We start from the raw sequence: 21,601 nt of genomic DNA, 5'->3' as shown, positions 1-21,601 counted from the left end.
TAATATTGTAAATATAAACTATTTTTTATATAGTTGGTTTATGAATTTTTGATGGTTTAAATAGTTTTTATTCAGCTCAATAATTTGAGATCCAATCCGACTATATAAACAGTCCATGGTCGAACAAGTTATTAGACCTAATCTGATTATATGGTCGGTTTATGGCTTAAAGATTGGGTCGTTCCGGTTTTAAAAACATTGGATTAGGGTATTAGAACATTTTTTATTGTTCAAGATCAAAAATCTCGATTGTGAAATAGTTTGTTGGATCCGTATCTTCAGTGTAACGTGAGAAGAAAAAATGATTGCAACTTGTAATTATCATCTAATATTTACAGAAAGTAACATGTACCTACTGCTGCATAATCAATTTATATTCCTCTTTTATCCAATCATTGTTGGTTTAGTTATTAGGAAAAACTCAGTTACAAAAAAAAGTTATTAGGAAAAACTATTTTCTAAGTTTCACTCGTAGTATCTTTGGATTTTATATTTCTTTCACCTCCAAAAGCTCATATGGATTCACTCCGAGAACGGTCAATGTATCGGTTGACTATCGTGCAAACCATCTTTTACTTATCGGTAGTTAAGCGAAAAATGAACCAACAAAAAGAATATTTGGATAAAAATGTTTTTTTTTTTTGGATTCGGAAATATTAGTTTCTTTTGAGGGTCAATTTGCTCAATAATCATAAGATCCCTCACAATTAAGAATATAGCCATACATGAAAAGCTGTGTCAATTTGACATAGAAATGGACCACGTTCTACTTTTTGGCGCGTGGGATTTAATTAATATAACGATTGATATCGTACTATACTATATTTCTCAAATATATAGTACAGAACAATTAATTTATACTAACAACCATTATAAAGAAGATGAAGAAGATAAAAAAAAAATTGAAAAAGATGAAGGGTTGGTAAAGAGTATGCTTAACCCTAAACTAAATTATATACCCAAACCATATACCCTAAACCCAAACACTTAACCCAAACCATATACATTAAACCCAAACCCTAAACCCAAACCATATACCCAAACCATATACTATAAACCCTAAACCCAAACCATATACCATAAACCCAAACCATATATCATAAACCCAAACCATATACCCTAAACCCAAACCATATACTCTAAACCCTAAACCCAAACCATATACTCTAAACCCTAAACCCAAACCATATACACTAAACCCAACCCATATATCCTAAACCCAAACCCTAAACCCAAACCATATACCCAAACCATATACCCTAAATCCAAATCCTAATCCTAAACTCTAAACCCTAAACCCAAACTTTTATCCATTACGTGACTATGCTATACATGTTATATGTTATGGTATGGAATACTCGACACACCCACAAACTTTGTATATATGAAATTCTCTAAAATTTTCTTAGAGAGAAATGATGAGTGACGACAGTGTTGTAAGAACAAAACAGTGTAACTGATCAAGTAGTGAGTAACAAGAATCAGGAAGCAGAGAATGAGATACGAATTGCAAAAGAAGAGAAAAACAAATGTATTGTACTATATTGTAATTTAAAATAGTATAGAACATATGATGCATGATATAGAATAGGGATTATGAAGAAAATTAGAGAAGTTTACATGATAGAAAGAGAGAAAAAAATGGATGGAGGGGAGAAAGAGGGAAGATGTCAAATAGATAGAAGAAAATGGGATGCCAAATAGATAAAAAATGACGGAGATGTCGGATAGAGGGAGGGAGGGAGAGAGAAAGTGGTGACTGGTGAGGGATAGAGTGAGAAAGAGAAAGTGGTTGTGACTATGGTAGAGGAGGGAGAAAGAGAGAGAAAGGGGGGAAACGAGGGATGGAGTAGACAAAGGAACATGGGAAAAAGTGGTGGTGGCTATGGTGGTAAAGAAGAGAGGGAGGAAGAGAGGGAGGCAGAGAGGGAATAGACAAAGAAACATGGAAAGAATGAGAAAATGGCGGAGCTATGGTGGTAAAGAAGGGAGAGAGAGCTATAGTGAAAGAGAGGGAAGGATGCGGAGGAAGAAAGAGATTGTACTATACTATGTTTCTAAATGAAATGGAATACAACAATATTATGTCTTATTTTAAAAATAAAATCTGACTATACTATATATGTGTGTAAAATAGTATAGATTTACGATCGTGATTATAAAATATTATATAAAATTTACAAAATATATGTTTGTTTTGAAATTTTCAAAACATACTATATGTAAAAAAAATCTATGTTTTTATAATGTTAACTACAAAATTCAATAATTGCTTTAATAGAAATTAAAAGCAATTAAAACTAGAAAGGGAAAACATGGTTGTGAGAAAAGTAAAAAATGAAAAAAAAAATCAGAAAAATGCATGTCAAGGATAATATGGCAATTATTATACAAATATATCATAGCTTCTCCTTTGTTATGTGTATATACTTCATTTAATTTCTACAATGGTTATGCTTCCAAATTTCCCTTCTTTTAATATGGTTAATAAATACATTTCTTGTTTCGATAATACGTTTTGGATGTCATACACGAGATTGGCAACGAAAAAGAGCAAAGAGAAGTAGACAAAAGGTTTAACTTTGTTTAAAGGTCTAGGGTTCAAACGCAGCGGTTACGGTTGTGGGTATGGTTGCGGATAGGTAAATTTATGGATGCGGATGATTGTAGTTTCAGACGTTATTAAGTATTTTATATGACTAGTACAACATTTGAAAATTGTTGTGTTTGAGGAATATTTGGAACTTGTTGATTATAAAATATTGCAATGGTTTAATAATTAATTATCAATATAACATATTATAACATTATAAAAATATAAAAACATACTATTGTAATAAAATATAATAATGATTAATATAATATGATCAATAAATATATTGTGTTTTATTTATTTTATTTTTAATTAGTTGAATATAATATGTATGTATATTAATTTGTATGTATATTAATTTGATTTATTTATTTATTAATTAGTTGAATATAATATGATCAATAAATATAATATGTATGTATATTAATTTTTAAAAATTTCAATGAATAGTTAGTTAGTTTAAAGTTTTTATAAAAAAAATATGATACTGTTTTTTAATTTAAGTTAATGTTTATATATTTATATTCAATTTTGTAGTTAAGATCTTGTTATAATATTTTAAACATATTTTTTAGAATTTAAAAAAAAATATTTTAAAAAATAAAATATATCAAAAGATATTATGATTAAAGTATTTAGTTTCTAAAAAAATATTAACGTACTTAAAATGATTATATAAATACATTTAATAAATTTTCTAAAAGATAGTCCAAGAAAATCATATATTTTAATAGAATAAATAGATTAATTTATTGTATTAAATTTCTAAATGTTTTTGTCGAATACTAATATACTAATATTTTTGTCCAAAATACCACCGTAACGGAAACTATAAACTCGACAACGGTCTCTCCTTCCCATGGCTCAACGCGACGTGACACTGGGCGTGTCTCGTTCCCCTACGTTTTTATTTACTTGTCCAAAAAAAAACACAAGGAAACAAATCAAAATCGCTAATTCTGACTATAAACTTCGATTCGATTCATCCTCTTCTTCTTCTTCTTCTTCCTTCGACTCGCTCTTTCAAATCGGTAACTTTTCCTCTCTCTTCTGCTGCTGTTGTAAGATAGCGAATTTGATCTCTTTCTTAATCGACTCCTCACGTTTTTTTTTTTAATTTGATCGATTCATGTATTGAGAGATCATGTTGTTTCGCTAAAGCTGGGTTTCGTGTTTCCGCAAGCTTAGAATCAAATTAGATTCAATTGATTTTTCGCTGCTATATGATACATAAAAGTTCGTGTGTGTGAGATTTTGATTACCTCTAGTGGCTAAAACTCGTGGACAGGTGTCGGTTTGAGCTACAAGACTTCAGATTTTGATTTTTTTTTTCTCAGTAGCTTTATTATTGAAATTAGATCTTATGTTTGATTCAATTGATGTAAAGATAATGAGTTTTTTTTTTTAAATGAGGTTTTGTTCATTGTTGTAGAACAAGTCTGGTGTTTTCATAGAATCTTTGGTCCATTATCTCCTTTGAATTAGGGGGTTAGTGGAGGAGGGATATGGTGCATGCAGAGTCATTGAAAGTTAGTTCCTTGAGCAATGGTCATCATGTCTCTGAGGAGGAGAAACTAGGAGGAGACGTTTTGCAGAATGGTATTAACGGTCGCGTCACGGCTTCTACTAAGTTGCTTAAGTTCAAGCGCCGCAAGGTTTTTGCGAATAGAGACTTCCCTCCTGGTTGTGGAACCCCTGCCATGAGGCTTAAGGCCGGAACGGCAGAGAACGGGAATGTTTCTAGTGCTGATGATCATCCTAGTGTTCCGCCGTCTTCTGAAGTGAATGTTGAGGGTTCTGAAGCTAAGATGAATGTTGCTAATGCTGATGACCATAGTGTTCTGTCTTCTGGAGCTAAGGTTGAGTCTTTAGCTAAAGAGGAAACAAAGTCTGAGCATAATGATATGGAACTCGTGGTGTTTGAATCTCATGAACCGGAACCAAAGAAAGATGAGTCTGATGGATTGACGGTGTACACAAGTGATGGACATGTTGAGCCGGTGGCGGTTAAGCCGCTGAGTATCTGCTTGCCAGATGGAAACGATAAGAAAGCGGTTAAGGCTATGTCACTGGAACCGAAACGAACTCATGGTGGTGCAGTTAAAAGAAAGGCAACCAAAAGTGTTGCGTTTCATGAACCGTTGAAGGTTGCTAAAAAGATGAACATAAGTTATGGTGAAGGGTCTAAGATGAAGAAGAAGAGTTTGTATTCTCGTGAGAGACGAAGTCCAGATAGAGAGCAGCAGCATCAGCTAGCTAGACAGCCTCGGACGTTACAAGTTGGGCTTCCTCCTTCGCGTCCTAGTGGCTCAAGCACCAGTGTTGATAGCCGGACCAAAGTCAAGGAAACGCTACGTCTTTTCTACGGAGCTTGTAGGAAACTCTTACAAGAGGAAGAAGCAAAGCCTGTGAAACAAAAGAGGTTCAGAGTAGACTGCGAGGCGGCCAAGATTCTCAAGGAGAAAGGGAAGTATCTCAACACTGGAAAACATATCATGGGAGCTGTCCCCGGGATTGAAGTTGGTGACGAGTTTCAGTACAGGATGGAGCTGAACATCCTCGGTATACATAAACCGAGTCAAGGAGGTATTGATTACATGAAGATCGGTGATGAGATATTCGCAACGAGTATTGTAGCCTCCGGAGGGTACGATGACGAGCTGGACAACACTGATGTGTTGACCTACACGGGTCAAGGCGGAAACGTGATAAAGAACAAGAAAGGTAAAGAAGTACCGATGCCTGAAGACCAGAAGCTGGTGACGGGGAACCTCGCGTTAGCAAACAGCGTGAACAAGAAGAACCCTGTGCGTGTCATAAGAGGCAACAAGAAGGCGGTGTTGGAATCATCAGGTGATAAGAAAGGTAAAAGCTATGTTTACGATGGATTATATATTGTGGAGACGTTTTGGCAAGAGACTGGATCGCACGGCAAGCTTGTCTTCAAGTTTAAACTCAGGCGCATGCCTGGACAACCCGAGCTCGCGTGGAAAGTGGTCAAGAACACAAAGAAGGCAGAGGAACGTGTGGGTCTGTGCAGGATCGATATCTCGGAAGGGCATGAGAGGCTTCCCATTTGCGCTGTGAACGAGATCGACGACGAGGAGCCTCCTTCGTTCATCTACACGGTTAAAATGATTTACCCTGACTGGTGCAGACCAATACCTCCTAAAGGATGCCGTTGCAACAGACGCTGCGCCGAAGCGAATGACTGCGTTTGCGTGGCGAAGAACGGAGGAGAGATACCGTACAACTACGATGGAGCTATAGTCAGTGCAAAGAATCTGATCTACGAGTGTGGCCCTCTTTGCAAATGCCCTGCTTCTTGCTACCTAAGAGTCACACAGAGAGGGATCAGGTTCCCGCTTGAGATCTTCAAAACTGAGTCAAGAGGCTGGGGAGTGAGATCCCTCAGCTCGATCCCTTCAGGTAGCTTCATATGCGAGTACGTAGGTGAACTTTTAGAGGACAAAGAAGCGGAGAGAAGAACAGGGAACGACGAGTATCTCTTTGACATTGGAAACAGATACGATAACTCTATAGCCGAAGAGATGTCGAAGCTAATGCCTGAGGCACAGCAGGCCATGGGAGGAGATGATGATGAGATGAGCGGGTTCACCATTGATGCAGCAAAGAAAGGGAACATAGGGAGGTTCATAAACCACAGCTGCTCACCGAACCTGTACGCACAGAACGTGTTGTATGATCATGAAGACACGAGGATCCCTCACGTGATGTTCTTCGCAATGGACAATGTACCTCCGCTTCAAGAACTCACGTACCACTACAACTACATGATCGATCAGGTACGTGACTCTAATGGTAATATCAAGAAAAAAAAATGCTACTGTGGTTCTTCTGATTGTACCGGTAGGCTCTACTGATCAAAACTGGTTTCCCTATTTAAGTCGGATTCTTCTTGTTTTAAGTTTAGCTGAAGGAACAGTATATGTTACAAATTAAGTGTTTTTATTCAGATCATTGTTGTTTAATGATCGCTGAATCAACATTTTATGTTACATTGACTTGAAAAGTTCGAATTTAGATGAAAACTAGGTCCCTTCTTTTGGTACCAAAGAAACTGGTCAGCTGTAGGTAGGCATGGGCACCTTATCCAGTCGGAAAACCCAAACCAAAACCAACCCAAAAATATATATATTTAGTTCAGGTCCTTGTCTATGCTTATGTATCCATTGGGTATTTTTATTTTGGATTTGCGGTCTTGGTTCGGATCTGGATCTTACCTAAAACCTGATTAGGTGCTCGAAAGACCTAAAAGATTTTGTATATATTAGGTATATTTGCATATTTATTTTTTCGGATTTTTGGATATAGTTTTGGGTTTTCACTAAATTTCGGATTTTAGAAATTATATTTTAGCTTTTTTATCAAAAAAAAGGAAATATTCTTTAGCTATTCATGTATTTTTTTTGTCTTCGGTTCGAAACTAAAAGTCCGGGTGTTTTAGAAGTATTTGAATATTTAAAGGTATTTTCGGGGTTTTATGTATTCTTTTCGGGTCTTACGTCCATTTCAGATACTTCGAGTCTATTCTAGATTATTTTTTTGAATGAATGTAAAATTTATTCATTCAAAACATATTTAAGTCAAGTGCTACTGTTTTGACATTTACAAAATCAAGTTCTATAAGTCAAGAAATGAAGAACTTTCACAAGTGCATCATGTTCTTGTCTCAAACCATCTGCATAACCCCTCCTCAAGATATCTCTTGCCTTTTCTTTTCACCAATAGCAACTTCAAACGGAACAATATTTTATAAATATACACCTGCACGGGGGTGCGGATCAAAATCTAGTTCAAGTTAATGGTTAGTTTTTATGGCCTTATAGTATTTTATAAACAATTTTGCTTCAAATCATTATTATTTCATCTTCCTGAGTAAAGACTAAAGATTGCTATCTTTGTGATTCTAAATTTTAAAGGAAATAAATTGGATCAAACGTTATTTCTATTATAAAATTCTTTATTTTATTTTTTTTAAAAAGCAGAAAACAAAAAGTTTCGTCTTGGTAATTTGATTATAACTAAAATAATTTTTGATAGCAAAACTCACCTGTTTATCAATAGTTCTCCAAAGAACATCTAATTTTCATTTAATATTAAACATTTGTTTTTAGATATATTTGGATATATTAAACCAAAATATTCATTAATTACTTCTAAATCACTTAACCAGGGAAAAAGTCTGTGATTCAGATTGTCAAATATATAGAAGAAACGCTTGAAAACAATTCTTTAAAAAGGATATACTTTTTATATTTCAATGCACTTATGTCTAACTAATAATGAAAACTAGATTTTGACCCGCGCTTTGGAAGCGCGGAATATTTTACGATGAAAAATTTCACTAATAACTTAACAAATATTTTGGTAATTTTTAAAGAGTGTATATTTAAAATATTTTTGCATTTAAATAAGTGTTTTTAAATTCAACCTGATTGTGATTATACCGGTTAATCCGGAGATCTGACAATTCAATTTAGGTTTCTAAAATATTCATATTAAAAAAAAATCAGTAAAACCTGAGACTAACCGATTGAACTGATGGATGACCGATATGTAATCTAATTGGATTTAAATTGTAATAGTTTCATAATTTGTAATCTTATAATCCAAATTTTAAAGTTCATTATTTTGCAATTTATGAAATTATGACATTTGTACAAAATTTTAAAGAGAAAATGATAGATATAAAATAAATAAGATTAATTATTGTATTATTTGGAAACATTAATAGTAGTATAAAAAATATATTGTTTGGAAACATTGATAGTAGTATAAAGAAATAAGTATATTGTTTGGAAACATGGATATTAGTATAAAGAAAAAAACATTAGTGATTTAATGTAGGTTTAACTATAAAGTATAAATGTGTATTTAATTTAAAAATTTACAAAATAAATGTTAGGTCCAACAGAATGTTTCTGTTTTAATAAGATAGATTTTTAAATTTTAAAAATATTAATTACAATTCTTTAAATATTACTCATGTAAAAATATAGGAAATATAAAATTACAAAAAAGATATGTATTTATAACTAAGTTTTAATATGTTTTATAATATATGTGAAATTCCTAAAATATGCATTTAAAAAAAAAGTTCTCTTAATTTTTATATCTTGAAACACAGTTAAAGTAGCGAAATCACTTTTTGAAAACGTGTAAAACTAACTCGCGTTTTGAGAAAAGTGACGTACTCGTTCATCACCAGTGACAACTCTATACAACACACAAGCTAAAGTATTTATGGATTCATCATCATAATCGATTGTTCTTGCCTGCTGCTCAGGTTCTCACTTTCAGCTTCTTCGTTAAAAGTGATCTACACTGTTTATGAATATCCCTGGCAAAAGAAACAGGTTCTTTATTTTGGACTAGAAAGAAAGAAAGCATTCTTTTATTAAAGAATTGAGATTTATGTGTTACCTATAAACCATATCGCAGCAGCTACGAACAGAACCGATGTAAGAATCAACGCTGTTTTTCTCCAACTGTCGATATGATCCTGCGTATACAACAATTTAACATTTTAGTTTTTGCTTTCTTCAAGGCTTGGAGATGAGAACAAGGTTTGTTTTTTACTACCTGAACTATACCGACAAGAGGTGAAGATGGAACATCGCCAAATATGTGAATAGCGACAGTGGAGATAGCCATTGATAATGGTCTTAAACTTGGTTCCACACAATGCAAACACACATAGTTCACAGGAGCCTGAAGAAGTAGATATAAAGAAAGACAAAGCTATATTCTTGATGAGTTATACACCATTACAAACAAGAACACAATGCTCAAAGTTCAAAACTTTGTTTTACCTGTGTAGCAAACACGAGAAGCTCTCCTATGGCGAAAAGAGCAATGAAACCGTATAAACTCTTCAAGGTAAATGCAGTAAAGCAACATATCGCCCCTAAGAATGTTGCTCCAGATAAAAGCTTGAAAGCATTTGGAATAGTGGAAGTGACATGATCAAGTATTAAGCCACCTGATAATGTTCCAACGATCCCACAAATGATAGTTACTGCCCCAAAGATCATATCAGCGTTTTTCTGACAGTACAGAACAATGTATGAATCTTCCATGTTATCACCAAGAAGATGAAAGATTTAATAGAATCACTGTTTTTTTACCATTTTATAAATGTTATAGCCAGCCTTTGGTCCCCAATATGAATATGCACCAATAACAAAGTTGTATGCTACATAACCTGTACAAGACAAGTGTGTGAATCAATCAAAGAAGATGGATAAGTAAGAAGAAGAAATGGTGAGAGAGTGGAGGGAAACAAACTACCCAAGACATTAACAACAAAGACCTTTTCTTTGCATAGGACTTTCATGTCTCTTGCAAATTGAGTTATTGATTTCCAAATTGCGTTGGTGGAGCTTGACCTGTAACAGTTTGGAATTAAAATGTTTGATAAACTACAAAAGCATATGAAAGATGTTTAGGGAAAATGGAAACAACTCACTTATAAGTTTCAATGGAAACCTCAACTTCATCCTTCTCAATCTCATTACCAGCTTGAAGATGATTGTTGTTTTTCGACATCTCTGCACCTGCAAAAGGCAAAAGCCTCACTGCACAGTTGTATAAAACAGAGCATATTGATCATTAACATTAATAAAAGACTTTACCTACTGATGAAGCCATTACTTCAACTGAATCAGCAGAAGGAAACCCTGTTTATTTTTATCTTTTTCTCTTTGTCAGATCATATAACCTTTACAGAGCTCATGCAGAATAACAGAAGACATGTATTGTTTTTTAACCTTTTAACTGCAAAGGTTTCAACAAGAAACCAAGAAGAGCAAATGGAGCCATTAAAACAGCTTCTCCCCAAAACGCATAGCGCCAACTAAAATGTTTTCCGACCTAAAGAAGCAACAAGATGGAGAAATTAGGGAAAGCGTTTAGAAGCCGAAAACGGTTTTGACATCAGAGAGTACATACGTATCCGCCATAGACATAACCAAGAGCAACACCACTTGGTATACACATGTAAAACAGTCCTAGCCACGCAGCTTTCTGGAGAAACCATTTAAAAAAGAGTCAGAAATGGTGAATATGACTTCATAAGAAGTGGAAAACAAAAAGAAACCTGTTTATGAGGAGCATTATCATCTATAAATGGAGCTGCAAGACTAATGAAAGAAGCTTCACCTACACCAACAAACCTACAGATTTAATTTAAAAAAAGAGGATTACAAGCAAATCAAATCATAAATACAAAATAAAATAAAATAAAATAAAATAAACAACTTACATGCGACATAAGACGATAAACCAAAAGGCAAAGGAACTGCCGCAGCCAAGAACTGCAACAGTCCAAACAGTTAAACCTACTCCAATAAGTCTAAATGGATTGAAGCTGCACTAGAAAGAAACAAATAAACCCACTTCAATAAGAGCATTAGAAGAGACGGAAGAAGAAGAAGAGAAAAAAAGTGAAAATGAAAAGTTTCTATAACCTCTTTGCCAAGGAAGCAAAGATTGGTGATGCAATAAGAAGCCCAACCATGAAAGAAGATGACAATACACCATCCTCAAAATTACTTAGGTTATAATGACCCCTAAGAGAAGCAATGTTTACATCAGAGCAAAGTAATTAAAATCTTGTTTACCCATATGACATTGAATGAACAGTTATTCTAGGTCTTACTGAATTCCAGTTGCAGGAGTGCATTTGCCCTTATCATTACAACTCTGGGTACTTCCATTAACACCATTGCTTGCTATCGCACCTCGGTCCATGTAGTTTAACAAGTTAATGATGCAAAAAATCACCAGCAACCTGGACAAAAAAATATCAAATTGGAGTGTACATAAATGATCCAGCAAGCTATAAGAATCTGTTGGAAAGTCCAACCTTATAATAGAAACTAAACCAAAAGAGTTAACGTATTGAACTGAAGGAGAGAGAGCAGATTATAAATGACTCATAGCAAAAGCTTTCAAGAATGATAAATACCAAACTGGAGACAGAAAGGATGGTTCCACGATTTCTAAACTTCGAATAGTCTCTAGCTCCGCAAGAGGAGTCGTAGAAGAAGGAGAATAACATCTTGACGGCTCTGTTGCAGGAGGAAGACAATCTTCTCCTTTGGTCACCATCTGATTCAATCTTTGGGAGAAAATAATGATAAAAAGAATCACAACACAAAAATCATGTTGATGGACTTGTAATAAAAGTGAATTCATCTAAAACTAAAGCAACTCCACGTGAATAAAGATATATTCTTTTTCTCAATGTTTCTTTCTTTTCTGGTTTTCCCTAAAGAAAAAGAATCAAAGCTTTCACCAACTTGGAAGGTCACCACCACCAACAGATTCCTCAAGTGACCCAAACAAATATATTATTATTCTAATTGTACAGTTTCAGGAACAAAAGATTCTTAATTTGAAAAAAAAAAGAGTTAAAAACTCTTTAGCCTCAAGCGGCCAAAGAGATTTGAATGAGAGACAAGAACTAAAGATTAAACTTAGTCATACACTGTAAGTATAAAAAAAAAAAAAAAAAAAGACAGATGATCAAAAGGTTTTTTCTAACTTTTTAACGCCTCAGCTTCCGCAACTTTCTCTGTCTCTCTAGCTCTTCTTCTTGTGCGATCAGCTTTGCTTCAATTTCATCTTCTTCCCTTGCAATTCTCGCACTGCATTGAGCAAATCAAACACAAACAAACCGTTAAGCAATAATATACAAGAAAGAAACAAATGAAAGGGACTAGTGATCAAGATATTTGATGTTAACCTTCGTCTCTCCTCCTTCATGATATCATCAAAGCCCGCTTCCATGTCTCGGTCATCATAGTCACGCCCAGCATAACGATCGGTGCTGAGATTCAAACAACACAGAACTCTTCAAGTGTCAGGAGAAAAACTAATATGTAATGGATGTGAGTGTAAGAGAAAAGTTAGAAGCAGTACTTGAACATTTGTCTAATCATGCTCAATGCTTTATCATCCTCTGACATAGGCTTCTTCTTCTTAAGTGGCCTCCTATCATCTATCTCACGTTGTGGAGGTCTCTTGGCCGCCGGTTTACTCATCATCTGTTCAAGTTAGTTCACAAATTAGTGACCTTTGCTAGTTTTCTTTTCTTGGCTAAAAACGAGATAAGAGAAGAAAAAAATCATTGTACCTGATGTTTCGAGGTAGGAGCTGATTGTTTTGGGATCATACGGGATGTGGTGGGGTCACGGGAGACCTTTCTCTGTTGTTCTGCAAGCCGTTGCCTGGGATCAGATGACATTGGTCTTGATGACGGTCTCTGAGCACTTTGGAGAGAGCTCTTTCCAGCTGACATGGAGGGCCTTCTCTCCGATGATGATGAAGGCTTCGAAGGCAGAGGTTTAGAAGTGGACACAGACCGAGAAGGACCAACTCCATGGCCGCTGCTGCTCATCTGTCTCTTATGATCCATCGGCAGCTTGGCGGGAGCTGATCTTTGGGGGTCTGTTCTCGAACTTGGCTGGCCATTCCGGTTAGCTGAGGAACCTGGTGGTCTTGTTGGCGCTTGACGGTTTGTGGAGGAACCAGGTCTTTGGCTGCCGGATGGTGCAGCCCTTTGCTGCATTTGGCTGCTACCAGAGGAAGCTGGTCTCCCTGAGACAGGTCTCGACTGCATTTGGCTCCCCGTGGGTCTTGAATTATGCATTTGGCTACCTGAGGAAGACTGTCTTGAATGATTCATTTGACTGCCCGAGGAAGACGGTCTTGCTGAAACAACGGGTCTCTTCTCCTCACGAGGGGGAGCGTGAGCAGAAGCTCTACCGTTATTGATACCTGATGATTGTTGTTTAGGCCTCGCTGACAATTGAGCAGGTCGAGACTCTTCAACATCAGCAAAAAACCTGTATTAAGTTATCTCCATGAAAATGGTATGCTTTAAAAAAGATCACCAATAAGCAAAACAAAAGTTTATCAGTAGACACAACTTACGGGAGTTAGGAAAGGAGCCACTACGAGACAGAGGTTCCCTCTTCGGAGCAACAGGAAGCTCCGCGTCATCGGAAAACAAGAAGGAATAGTCTCGTGTATCCTTGAGAGTCTCAACTTTCTTTCTCACGGCACTCACGGGTTTAGGACGCTTCTCCTGGGAAACATTCTTATTACCCGAACTGTTCGTTGGAGCAGGTCTTTTCTTCTGCACACCACAAACAGGTCATCAGCAAAACATACGGTGAAATGAGAAGAGAAAAGACATACAGGTTGGTTGGAGTTCTTAATCTCGTTTTCAAGCAAGGATTTGCTTTCTTGTATAACCCTCGAGGATATAACAGGCCGTGAAGGTCCAAAGAAGGAGCCAAAGCTGCAGAACAAACACAATCCAATGAGATGTTGTAATAATAACTAGCACGAAAAAGGTGAGATTAATAATAGCGAACACATACTCGTTATAAGGGAGTTTTTTCCTTTGCCTATCTTGTGAAGACTGAGCATTGACACTTCCTTTGCCCAACTTTTTCCTGATAGACTCCTTAATCTTCTGGCGCAGTTCAAGATACTCCAACTCCTCCTTCGGGGGCACTTCTTGTTCTTCCTCCTCATCATCCTCGTACTCATCCAATCCATTGTCATCACTGTAGTAATCGTCATACCCAGCTTCCTCGTCAAGGTCCTGCAATTAAAAATAGAGAATCACGCTGGTAAACAAATGTACGATCTTTGGTTTAAAGAAAATTAGAAGAAAAAAAAAAGAAGCAGTTCTTACTTCTTCATAACCATGCATCTTTGCTGGAAGATCTGCGACCAATCAGCAAACTCCTGCAAAAACAGAACATAAAAACTGATCAATACATGATCCTAACATATAAAATTAGGTTTGGTATATAGAAATAAAGGTAATTCATGATTCACGCATATTAAGTTAAGAAACTGGATTCATCACAAATCAAAAGATATCTAATAAATAAAAATTGGAGAAGAACTTTTGCATGAACAAAAAAGATTGAGATCGGACAGACAGATTGGTCAAAACAGAGAAAAGCCTTTAGATTTTCGATCTTAAACACCAAATGAATCGAATTCAAAAAAAAAAACATAAAACAATCAACAGATCTGATGGGGGGAAAAAACTACGGATCTGAACATAATTGAACCAAATTCATCACAAATCGATAGAAATGATCGAACTTTAATCAATACACAGAAAACCCACAAAAAAATCGAAAAAAAAATTGAGATCCAACCGATTGTCTGAAACAGAGAAAACCTTTAGATTCGATTTTCTTTAAAACTTCGTTTTTTTTCCAGGAAACTTTGTCAAATACCATCTAAATCTAATGAATCGAATTCAAAAATACGTTAAAAATAATCAACAGATCTGATGAAAAAAAAAATTGAAAAAAAAAAGAACAACGGATCTGGTCGAAAATTACCTGGATCTGGCCTGAAATCGCACGAACAACCGATAAAATTGAGAGAAAAAGGGAAAAAAAAAAGAGCGAAGATCTGCGAGAAGAGATGGAAGCTGCGAAGAGATATAGAAGAGAAGGGGGGAGATGCGTTCTGTGGTGGGCTTTTTAGGTTTTGGGAGGGATAAAGAGGAAAAGAAATGAAATGGAAGGACCCAGAAACAAAAAAGAAGAGAGGTGTCGCTAAAATGCGCCATCTTGCGCCTCTCATGCACAATCCCCTATCTATTTCTCCTTCGCATTTCTTCCCTCTTAAATGGCCAAATATTATTATTTAATTCGCTTATTTGTTGGTTAAACTTCTCCTCTCGAGCCTGTTGCTGTTTTTTTCGTCGGCGAGTCTCTGTCCACTAGTTATTTTAGATTTTTTTTTTTTTTTTGCTCTGTTCCTGGAACATAAACACTTACAATTGTTATAAAAAAAATTTTATAATAATTTTTATAAAAAAATAATTATTTTGCTCTGTTGAACATAAAAAAAATTGTTTGACCAGAAAAAAAATACTTAGAATTGAGATAAACCTTTTTTATAATATTTGTTTTTGGTTAGAGGTAAATATATTTCAGCTTTAATACATCTACATGACATTATAAACCATAACCATGATTTTTTTTGCTAAAACCATGATTATATTGAAAATGTCTATTATTAGATATAGCTACATACAGATATTGAGTTTTATCTTTTCTTAAGGCAGCTAAGATTCAGTCTTTTTTTTGAAAAAAAAAAAGAAGCAAAAAGAGTTATTTTTGGAATTTCCAGTGTGTGGTATATATTTCATAACAATTTATATAAAAAGCTAAAAATTACATCGCCAGGAATCTCTATGCTATAAATTGCATTGAATTTTTTTCTTGCAGAAACAACACGTTGTATACCACAAAAAAAAAAGGAAAATTGTCAAAACAAAACAAAAATTCAGCATGATTGTCCCTATAGTATAAAACTATCATTTACTTGTTCTTTTAGTATAATCTTTTTTATAATCCTAAAAATAACTCTTGATTAATCTAACTAAACACATTAAACTATATAATTTTTTTTACAATTAACTAAAAACATTTTTAAAAGGTAAAAAAAACTTTTTAATAAAAATAAAATTCGTAAACTTTATAAAATAAAACTAATTTGCAAAATAATTTTAATAAAAAACATTAAATAAAATTTATTAAAAACCTTTTACAATTTTTTATTTTTATAAAAAGTTTAAAACGTTTTTGATAAAATTTAATTAAATAAAATTTGTAAACTTTATAAAAATAAAATTAAAACTTTACAAAAAGTTTTTAATAAAAACTTTATACAAAATATTTTAAAAAGTTTTATTTTTATAAAAAGTTTAAAACGTTTGTAAAAAATTTAATTTTATCAATCTTTTTAATAAAAATAAAAAAATTCAAAAAAATTTAATAAAATTTTAATAAAAGTAAACTTTGTAAACTTTATAAAAATAAAAATTTACAAAAAGTTTTTAGTAAAGACTTTAAATAAATTTTATAAAAACATTTACAAAGTCTTTTTATAAAAAACTTAAAACGTTTGTAAATTTTTTAGCTTTATTAAACTTAAAAAAATAGAACAAGGGAGAATCGTTTTTTTTTTTACTTTTGACAAAGAAAATCGAAAATAACATAATTTAGGAAGTTAGAATATTTTTAGGAGATTTTTAGAATATTTCCTTAACTGAACTTTTATTAATTTTCGCAAAAAATCAGGTACTCTTTTGTCCGTAGAAGACACCTTCTAAAAATTTAGAAGATTGACAAAAATCCTGAACACGCTTTTTACTTTTAGTAGACGTAAGAATACATTGTAGAAAACACATTCTCCGAAATTTAGAATAATTAATAAAAGTAGAAGATGCATTCGGACGAAAAGTAGATAATTTTACGATTATTAGAATGCGCATTCTACTTATTTAGAAATTTAGTAAATAATAGAATGTGCTTTCTAAAAGAAGTAGTTGAACGTATTTATTTTAGAAATCGTTTTCTACTATACCATTTTCCGTAGAAGTCACATTCTACCTTTAATAGAACGTATTTTCAAATTTTTATTTATCAACTTTTAAAAAAAAATTAGCTTGTGTATATGAGTGTTTTATTAATTGTTTATATTTTTAATATTTTTTTGATTCACAAAAGTATTTATTTTATTAGTTTTTAGAAATACAAAGGGTAAAATGAGAAAAATTGGACAAAAAAAGATTTATACCAAAGGGACAACACTTTTTTTTGTTCTCTTTTGGCAATTTTCTCAAAAAAAAAATCACTTTTATTAGTGGAGAAAATACATTTCCATTTATAGGGAAAATGATCCTAAAATTAGAGTTTTTGATAATTTCTAGTCAGAAATTAAGAGTGATGTTTATGTATTATAAAATATAAGATTCAGTTCCCATAAAAAACAAAAATAATGTATCATTTTTAATTTATAAAAAGGACCATTGTAACTAACATTAAATTTAAGTTTTTAAAAAAACTAACATTAAATTTACTGATATACAGCTGAGTAAAATGTTACGATAAAAATATTTTGGAATAATACAATACGCGTCTAGAGTAAATATTGACAAATCATCTATATTTATACTGGAACATTTCTTCTTCTTTTTTGTCATCTGGAATATTTCTTTTTTTCAAACATTCTGGATCATCCTAAACTCAATATAATAAGGTCATCTTAAACCATAAATATTTTTTTGAAATGACATTTAGAAAGTTTTAAGCAGGCTATAAAATTGAAACACAGATGGAGAGTAGGTAGCATTTTGATTGACAATAAGAGATAGCAGCAATGGGCCTAAGTTGTGTTTTGATTTGTTATTTAGTTAATATGGTTAATGGGCATTTTAATTTAAGCAGAATGTATATAAATCAATAACCTTGTGTTGAATCATCTGTCCAAAGAATCTGATCAATCCAAACACTAATATGTTCAATTTTTTTCTTGAGAACGTTGTTACTCGTTTTGAGCTCAAATTTCTGTATATAAGGAGCATTTGTAAGATGGAATGATATAAGAGATGCATATGAGGATACGCAATTGTTGTTGAGCCAAATTGATATCCAAGAGCCAGTTTAGAAATGAACAAAATAGTAGTACGATTTTTCACATTAGTTTCACTAAATTCACCAATGCATGGTGTCTGAATCTGAGGCCAACATCTCTAGGTCTCATATTCATCGAAGTCGTGATCAAAAACAAAGAGCCAAATTAATTAACATAGATACCACAAAATACACGAGATGTATATCCATTATGAATTAGATATTATTGACATTTAGTTCAGTTACAGCAACCATAACTCAAAGCTCAAAGAAAAAAAAAACAATAACCATAACTCCATAAGTACCTGCTTTGAAACGAGACAAAATGTCAAAAGTGTGTACACCAAACACGTTGCTAATATCGAGTCCTCTATTATTATCATTTTGGTAAAAATATCGAGTTATTTATTATACACAAGGCTCTTCTAAATCGCGTCGGTCATCACTACCAAACAAAGTTTCAGAAAAATGGCGATCTTGTTCTGTTTCTTCTTGGTTTTGCTTCTTACTCTCGTATCATCAATCTTTCTAAAAAAGATTACAAACTCAAAGTTCAATCATCCTCCAAGCCCTTCAAGTCTCCCAATCATTGGAAACTTACACCATCTTGCAGGATTGCCTCACAGATGTTTTCATAAACTCTCCATGAAACACGGACCAGTGATGCTTCTCCGACTCGGTTCGGTTCCAGTGGTTGTTATCTCATCGAGCGAAGCAGCCGAAGCAGTTCTCAAAACTCACGACTTGGAATGCTGCAGCCGACCGAAGACGTTAAGGGCCGGAAAATTCACTTACGGTTTCAAAGACATCGCCCTTTCGCAATACGGTGCGTACTGGCGGGAAATGCGGAAACTCGCGGTGATCGAGCTTCTTAGCCTTAAAAGGGTTCAGTCGTTTCGGTACATCAGAGAGGAAGAGGTTGGACTCGTGGTGAAGAAAGTGTCTGAATCTGCTTAGAGACAGTCTCCTGTAGATTTAAGCAAAACCTTTTTCTCACTCACCGCAAGCATCATTTGTAGAGTAGCTTTAGGACAGAACTTCAACGAGGATGGCTTTTTTATCGATCAAGAAAGGATCGAAGAGCTTGTCACCGAAGCAGCTGAAGCTATAGGGACTTTCACTTTCTCTGACTTCTTCCCTGGTGCACTTGGGAGATTCCTAGATTGGTTGTTTCAACGTCACAAGAAGATCAACAAAGTCTTTGGAGAGCTTGATGCTTTTTATCAGCATGTGGTTGATGACCACTTGAAGCCAGAAGGAAGGAAAGATCCAGATTTCGTTTCCTTGATGTTGGATATGATCGATAAGCAGGGAATTGAAGATTCTTTCAAAATCAATGTTGATAATGTCAAGGCTATCCTCATGGTAAACCCCTCATATCTTGGTTTTGTGTTCACCATTCTAAACCATATGATTAGCTTAACAAATAATATTTAATAACTAGATCTTATGTGTGTTGTTATATGATTTTCAGGATGTATTTCTCGCGGGGATAGATACAAGCGCTGTAACAATGATTTGGGCGATGTCAGAACTCGTTAGAAACCCTAGAGCAATGAAGAAAGCTCAGGAAGAGATTAGAACCACCCTTGGGGACAAAAGGGAAATAATCACTGAAGATGACCTAGGCAAAGTTGATTACATGAAGCTCATAATCAAGGAAACATTCAGACTACATCCACCACTTCCATTTATACTCCCAAGAGAGACAATGTCTGATCACGTCAAGATCCAAGGCTACGATATTCACCCGAGAACGCAGATTCAAGTTAACATATGGTCAATCGGACGTGACCCCGAGCGTTGGACCGACCCTGAAGATTTCATCCCTGAACGGTTTACTGATAGTTCTGTAGATTTCAGAGGACAACATTTCGAGTTGTTACCGTTTGGTTCTGGTCGGAGGATGTGTCCCGCGATGCCAATGGGGCTTGCTACCGTGGAGCTAGGATTGATGAATTTGCTTTACTTTTTCGATTGGGCATTGCCTGATGGAATGAACTATGGAGACATTGATATGGAAGAAACTGGTAATATCTCCATAGTGAAAAAGGTACCTCTTCAACTTGTGCCCCTTCAACGTTATTGATGTGGAGACCAAAAAGCTTGATACCATGGAAAGTTGATGAGCATGAAACGTATGATTTTTCAGGTATTAATTGTTGCGTTATGTAAGAATTAATATTTGAACAGAATAAATAAAAGTCTTCCACTACTGGTTCAACTACGTGTCACTGATTTTATTGGGTTTTTACAGATTTTTGTGGGTTTAACGAGTTTTTAAATTATGGATTTTTAAAAAGAAAATCAAACCGAAATACATATCTGATTATCCATTTTACTGGTTCGAACGTGGATCTCGATCAGATTTAAAAACATTATACATTCTTTTTCATATACCGAAACATCCTTCCTTGGATACAATTATAGACTGTATTATATTTATATAGTACGTTTACTTACGAAAGTTTTAATTTAAATTTATATACATGGTCATCTATTTTACTTATACTAATGATATATGCATTTCGTAAAGTAATGTCGGATATACAAATGTAAAAGTGACTATGTACACATTTGACATATACTAACAAAATATACATTCCTTTTTGTAATGTTTTTTGACTAAATTTCGTTTTGTAAAGTTATATTTATAAATTAAATGTAAATGTTCTTTTGCAACAATTAAATGTAAATGTAAGCTATATAAAAATACTATACTTATGATATAATATAATTAATAAATTTAATTTGCAAGTTCCACTTAGTTATACGGAATATAAATAATAAATATATCTACCAATTAAAGTTTCAAATTACTATATTTACATTTTATTTAATTAAGATCATTCCAAATCGAAAATTTAAGAATATTTATCTAAGTTTTCTTTTTAAAAAATTGAGTACATATTCGAGTTTTAAAGATTTAAAATAGAGGAAATTTGGAGAAATGCACTCAAATAGGATTATAAGTTTTTGGGAAGATACACTTATGCATATATAAATTTACCAATCTTCATATTTCTCAGTTCATAATTTATTTTATATTTAAATTAACAAATTTCCAGAAAATATTGTTTAAATAAAAATCTTTAAAATATCTACACAATATCTTTTAATATATCTTAATTTTTTTATTATTTGGAAAAAATAAAATAAAAAAATCAAGACAACGTCTTGTCTCTTTCTCCGTATCCTCTATTTCGGAAAAAAACATCTATTTTCACAGATTCTTCATCTCATTAAGAGCTTGTTGATTCATGAATATACACAATAGTTCTGTTTTTAATAGAAAAATCATTTGCATATGGCTGGTAGATAATGACTTTTAAGAAGAATGAATATTTTCCAATTTCATTATCTAATTTATTATGACAATAGTTCTTTTTTTCTTTTAGGAAAATTTGTTGCATGTGAATGGTAGATAATGACTTATAAAATAAACAAATTATAATTTGTTTTGACTTTACCATGAAATTTATATAGATTTTATTTTATTTTCTTAACCTTATATAAACAA

General features: G+C 33.5%; 3 protein-coding genes and 1 pseudogene across 7 annotated transcripts; 2 read left to right on the top strand and 2 right to left on the bottom strand.

Moving 5' to 3' along the window:
• The first annotated feature begins 3,444 nt into the window (after positions 1-3,444).
• Positions 3,445-6,618, top strand: LOC108854469 (histone-lysine N-methyltransferase, H3 lysine-9 specific SUVH6). 2 transcript variants are annotated; one of them, XM_057007136.1, is made up of 2 exons: positions 3,445-3,624; positions 4,079-6,618. In XM_057007136.1, exon 2 carries the CDS (start codon positions 4,099-4,101, stop codon positions 6,475-6,477), a length of 2,379 nt encoding a protein of 792 aa, XP_056863116.1. In that variant the 5' UTR covers positions 3,445-3,624; positions 4,079-4,098; the 3' UTR covers positions 6,478-6,618. The 2 variants fall into 2 exon arrangements, with proteins under 2 accessions (XP_056863116.1, XP_056863115.1); XM_057007135.1 differs by having other exon boundaries at positions 4,026-6,618.
• Positions 6,619-7,218: 600 nt separating this feature from the next.
• Positions 7,219-11,823, bottom strand: LOC108831805 (probable sphingolipid transporter spinster homolog 3). Of its 3 annotated transcripts, XR_001946431.2 has the most exons (16): positions 11,586-11,823; positions 11,277-11,408; positions 11,086-11,187; positions 10,881-10,985; positions 10,716-10,791; positions 10,568-10,642; positions 10,387-10,489; positions 10,252-10,296; positions 10,086-10,173; positions 9,908-10,005; positions 9,745-9,821; positions 9,430-9,663; positions 9,200-9,358; positions 9,041-9,119; positions 8,812-8,957; positions 7,219-7,381 (listed from the first exon to the last, which is right to left on the bottom strand). XR_001946431.2 is itself a non-coding variant. In XM_018605312.2 (15 exons), the coding sequence occupies exons 1-15, from the start codon at positions 11,813-11,815 to the stop codon at positions 8,926-8,928; spliced, it is 1,635 nt and encodes a 544-aa protein (XP_018460814.1). In that variant the 5' UTR covers positions 11,816-11,823; the 3' UTR covers positions 8,751-8,925. The 3 variants fall into 3 exon arrangements, 2 of the variants coding, with proteins under 2 accessions (XP_018460814.1, XP_018460815.1); XM_018605312.2 differs by lacking the exon at positions 7,219-7,381 and having other exon boundaries at positions 8,751-8,957; XM_018605313.2 differs by lacking the exon at positions 7,219-7,381 and having other exon boundaries at positions 8,751-8,957; positions 9,200-9,328.
• A 130-nt stretch (positions 11,824-11,953) lies between these two features.
• Positions 11,954-15,241, bottom strand: LOC108854471 (uncharacterized). Of its 2 annotated transcripts, none has more exons than XM_057007138.1 (9): positions 14,995-15,241; positions 14,328-14,380; positions 14,008-14,234; positions 13,823-13,925; positions 13,556-13,763; positions 12,756-13,447; positions 12,542-12,666; positions 12,366-12,449; positions 11,954-12,267 (listed from the first exon to the last, which is right to left on the bottom strand). In XM_057007138.1, the coding sequence occupies exons 2-9, from the start codon at positions 14,343-14,345 to the stop codon at positions 12,168-12,170; spliced, it is 1,557 nt and encodes a 518-aa protein (XP_056863118.1). In that variant the 5' UTR covers positions 14,346-14,380; positions 14,995-15,241; the 3' UTR covers positions 11,954-12,167. The 2 variants fall into 2 exon arrangements, with proteins under 2 accessions (XP_056863118.1, XP_056863119.1); XM_057007139.1 differs by having other exon boundaries at positions 13,556-13,760.
• A 3,260-nt stretch (positions 15,242-18,501) lies between these two features.
• Positions 18,502-20,308, top strand: LOC108831807 (cytochrome P450 71B2-like; annotated as a pseudogene).
• Positions 20,309-21,601: the final 1,293 nt, after the last annotated feature.

The sequence above is a fragment of the Raphanus sativus genome, chromosome 4 (assembly GCF_000801105.2).
Source record: "Raphanus sativus cultivar WK10039 chromosome 4, ASM80110v3, whole genome shotgun sequence".
NCBI classification, from domain to species: domain Eukaryota; kingdom Viridiplantae; phylum Streptophyta; class Magnoliopsida; order Brassicales; family Brassicaceae; genus Raphanus; species Raphanus sativus.
This window is presented reverse-complemented; position numbering and strand designations above follow the sequence as displayed.

Excerpts from the sequence above, each read along its gene's own strand:
- LOC108854469 (XM_057007136.1), top strand. The coding sequence starts at position 4,099 with ATGGTGCATGCAGAGTCATTGAAAGTTAGTTCCTTGAGCAATGGTCAT.
- LOC108831805 (XM_018605312.2), bottom strand. The coding sequence starts at position 11,815 with ATGAATTCACTTTTATTACAAGTCCATCAACATGATTTTTGTGTTGTG. Across the intron at positions 9,664-9,744 it reads GCTATAACATTTATAAAATG|AAAAACGCTGATATGATCTT; the intron begins GTAAAAAAACAG and ends CTGTACTGTCAG. Across the intron at positions 8,958-9,040 it reads TGCTGCGATATGGTTTATAG|GGATATTCATAAACAGTGTA; the intron begins GTAACACATAAA and ends TTCTTTTGCCAG.
- LOC108854471 (XM_057007138.1), bottom strand. Across the intron at positions 13,448-13,555 it reads TGGCTCCTTTCCTAACTCCC|AGTCTCGACCTGCTCAATTG; the intron begins GTAAGTTGTGTC and ends CTGATGTTGAAG. Across the intron at positions 12,268-12,365 it reads ATGAAGGAGGAGAGACGAAG|TGCGAGAATTGCAAGGGAAG; the intron begins GTTAACATCAAA and ends TGCTCAATGCAG.